The sequence below is a fragment of the Pygoscelis adeliae genome, unplaced genomic scaffold (genome assembly GCF_000699105.1).
Source record: "Pygoscelis adeliae isolate BGI_AS28 unplaced genomic scaffold, ASM69910v1 Scaffold223, whole genome shotgun sequence".
Classification (NCBI taxonomy): Eukaryota; Metazoa; Chordata; class Aves; order Sphenisciformes; family Spheniscidae; genus Pygoscelis; species Pygoscelis adeliae.
Genome location: NW_008824543.1, coordinates 2,750,443 through 2,753,496, shown reverse-complemented (window position 1 = coordinate 2,753,496; position 3,054 = coordinate 2,750,443). Strand labels below are relative to the sequence as shown.

The 3,054-nt window shown below is 41.5% G+C and overlaps 1 protein-coding gene across 1 annotated transcript in view; it reads left to right on the top strand.

The window, feature by feature from the left end:
* The window catches only part of MCF2L2 (MCF.2 cell line derived transforming sequence-like 2), a 164,847-nt gene that overhangs the window by 122,099 nt on the left and 39,694 nt on the right, over positions 1–3,054 (top strand). The window contains exon 18 of the mRNA XM_009321723.1: positions 417–486. Within this exon, the coding sequence (XP_009319998.1) occupies positions 417–486 (70 nt within the window). The remainder of the gene's footprint in view (positions 1–416; positions 487–3,054) is intronic.

Sequence of the window (3,054 nt, the reverse complement as noted above, 5' to 3'; positions counted from 1 at the left end):
CCACTGCAGAAGCCTTTGGACTACATCCCATATTTTCACTGCTTGCTGATTAAGCAACTGCATCTGACAGAGCTTTTCTGTCTTTTCTAGCTGTTCTGAAAAATCCTTATAACCAAATGGGAAGCAGGTGTTTGGGTTACATATTGGAAACAAATCTCAACAGCCAGAGGAGCCAGATGTATCAGATGCTTGTGAGCAGATGAAAACATGATAATATTGGAGATTTAGGCAATCAGCTGTGAACCACATCCCATTTTTCTAAAATATATATATTTCTTTGTGTGTCAGAATTGTTACCTTCCCCATTGAATCCTCTTACTACAAAAACATAGGCTTTAAGCTGCACTTACACAGAAGCTAGCACACAGTGTGAGTGGGATGTTACCTTACTGTTTGCTTTCCTTTCTCCCTCTCAGGATTTTCCTTAAGGAGATAGAAAATTGTATTGAAAACCCTGAGCTTCTTGCCCGATGTTTTTTGAAAAGAGTAAGTAAATCCTTTTGCAGGTTTGTATTAATATCTATGGTCTTATCTTACAGTACTTACAGATTTACTCCTATCCTTTCACTCTGATTGCTTTTGTGAATGAGGGGAACTCATATAAGCAGATATTCCCAAATTAAGCCACCATTAACAAGTGCGTATTCTGAAATGTGAACCTTTACCTGGTTTACTGACAGGAAGAGATCTGTTACCAGTGTTTTACCAATGTATTTTAAGCCCTGGTTAAAAAAAAATCAGTGATCCGTATGTTTGACATGCTTTTCATATCAGACAAATCTATACCAGCAGTCTGATGTATCCCAGACACTACCCTACTGTAAATAAGCAGAGAACAGTATCACAGAAGATTGCTCTGAGTGCAGACAGTACATCCTGTTCCTGCCTTATCTTATCTCTCTTTTCTCTGCACCATTCAGGAGACTTACTCCCCTAGAACCGGTCCAGCAGAGTCTACCACCCTCCTTGCGTGGTGAAACTTCACCAGCTCCCTAAGACTCTGTGAGGTTGATTCCTTTACTTGTTCACATAATTCAACAACCAGGTGGGATTCTCTCCACTTGTATGAAGTGGTGAGGGTTAGCTGTTTGCTTAAAAGTAGAGTGAGCTCAGTTTATGAGAAAGCCCAAAGCCAACAGGCAGTGGTGGTCAGATGCATGTGTCTTCACTTCCTGTGGCTTTCAGTGCCTGAGTTCTGCAACTCTCTCCTCCAAGAGCTCCAAGTCATGTCCCTCCCCCTCTCCTTCCCCCCCCAACCCCCCAATTGGCATGACTTAGTTCTGTTTCCTGTAACAGAACAAAAGGTGCTTGTTTATACACTCATTCAGAGGCCCTACTAATAAGAAAAAGCCTGTTTTGGTGGGTTGCTACCGTTTTCATAGTCTGACAAAACTGCTTGAATAAGATCCTGTGTTTTGCATGGGAAATGGAAGAGGCATAAGAAATGGGAAAATCTGTCCTCTTCTCTGTAGTCAAAGGTGCCTCCTGCTTCCACTGTATACTTGTCCTGGTTTCGGCTGGGGTAGAGTTAATTTTCTTCCTAGTAGCTGGTATAGTGCTGTGTTTTGGATTTAGCATGAGAATAATGTGATAACACACTGATGTTTTAGTTGTTGCTAAGCAGTGTTTATACTAAGTCAAGGACTTTTCAGCTTCCCATGCTCTTCCAGCGGGGAGGTGCACAAGAGCTGGGCGGGGGCACAGCCAGGACAGCTGACCCCAACTGGCCAAAGGGATATTCCATACCACAGGACATGATGCTCAGTATATAAGCTGGGGGGAGTTGGCCAGCGGGCAGTGATCGCTGCTCGGGGACTGGCTGGGCGTCGGTCAGGAGGTGGTAAATGGTTGCACCACTTGTTTTTCCTGGGTTTTGGTCCTCTCTCTCTTGTCACTTTCCTTTTCATTATAATTTTGTTTTTATTATTTTATTTTCTTTTATTTCAATTATTAAACTGGTCCTATCTCAACCCATTAGTTTTTCTTACTTTTGCTCTTCTGATTCTCTCCCCCATCCCACCGGGAGGTGGTGAGCGAGCGGCTGTGTGGGGCTTAGCTGCCGACTGGGGTTAAAACCACGACAATACTGCATCTAGCATTTGCTGCTTTTCCAGGGTACATGTTGAATCTTCTTTTTTTTGACAAGGAGCTGTATGAAATGCAGACAGATTTGGATGAAAGACACATACCCCAGTTGTCAGAGGTGTTGAGCACTGCCACATCTCTAAGATTTCAATGGGAATTATGAACACGTGATACTTCCAAAGGGTAGGCCCCCAATTTACAAACAGGTCAGGCTGAAGAGCATCATATGAGTATAAATGTGATTATAAGTCCGCTGTATTATTTTCTGTTTAACAGTGAAGCTTTTAGAGCTTGAGTAAATTACACTACTAAAGAAAATGTTGTTATCCTAAGATTCAGATGCTGAGCAGGAAAATATTGTGGTGAAATCATTATGCAAATAGGATAAACAATCTTTGAAGAATGCAAACCTTTGAAATCCAAGAAGCATAAAATAGTCTGTATGTTGCAGATGTCCCTGAATTTGGAGCTAAAGAGAAATTCTTGATACAGAATTGATCCTGTAATTCTGCAGAAAGTTCAAATTCCATGTTTAAATATTGTAGCTTATGTCTCTCTGTAAAAACAGTTGTTGAGCCCAGTTCTCCTCACTATTCTACCAATATGAAATCAGCAGCACTAAAGCTATGGTTCAGGTGTGAAGTGAAAGAAAATCAGTCCCTCTGTCACCTTTGCTTATCAGTTTCTATGGCCTAGTCAAACAACACTAAATCTATTGAATAAGAGGTTAAATCACGCATTTGCTTTCTCCCTATTTCAAATTTCGCGCTAAGAAAGCAAAAGCCTCTCTCCTGAGATGTCTCTGCTCACACAGTAGCACCTTTGATTCAAGAACTTGCCCTTATGTTCTGTTTTTAGAAGAAGCCACATAAAGTCCAGAAACTTGTTGTTTCTGTTGGACTGCCTTTAGGAGGCACAAACAAAAGCCTGGTTGTGTGTTTGTGTTCCCCATGATTTGGCAGCTTTTTA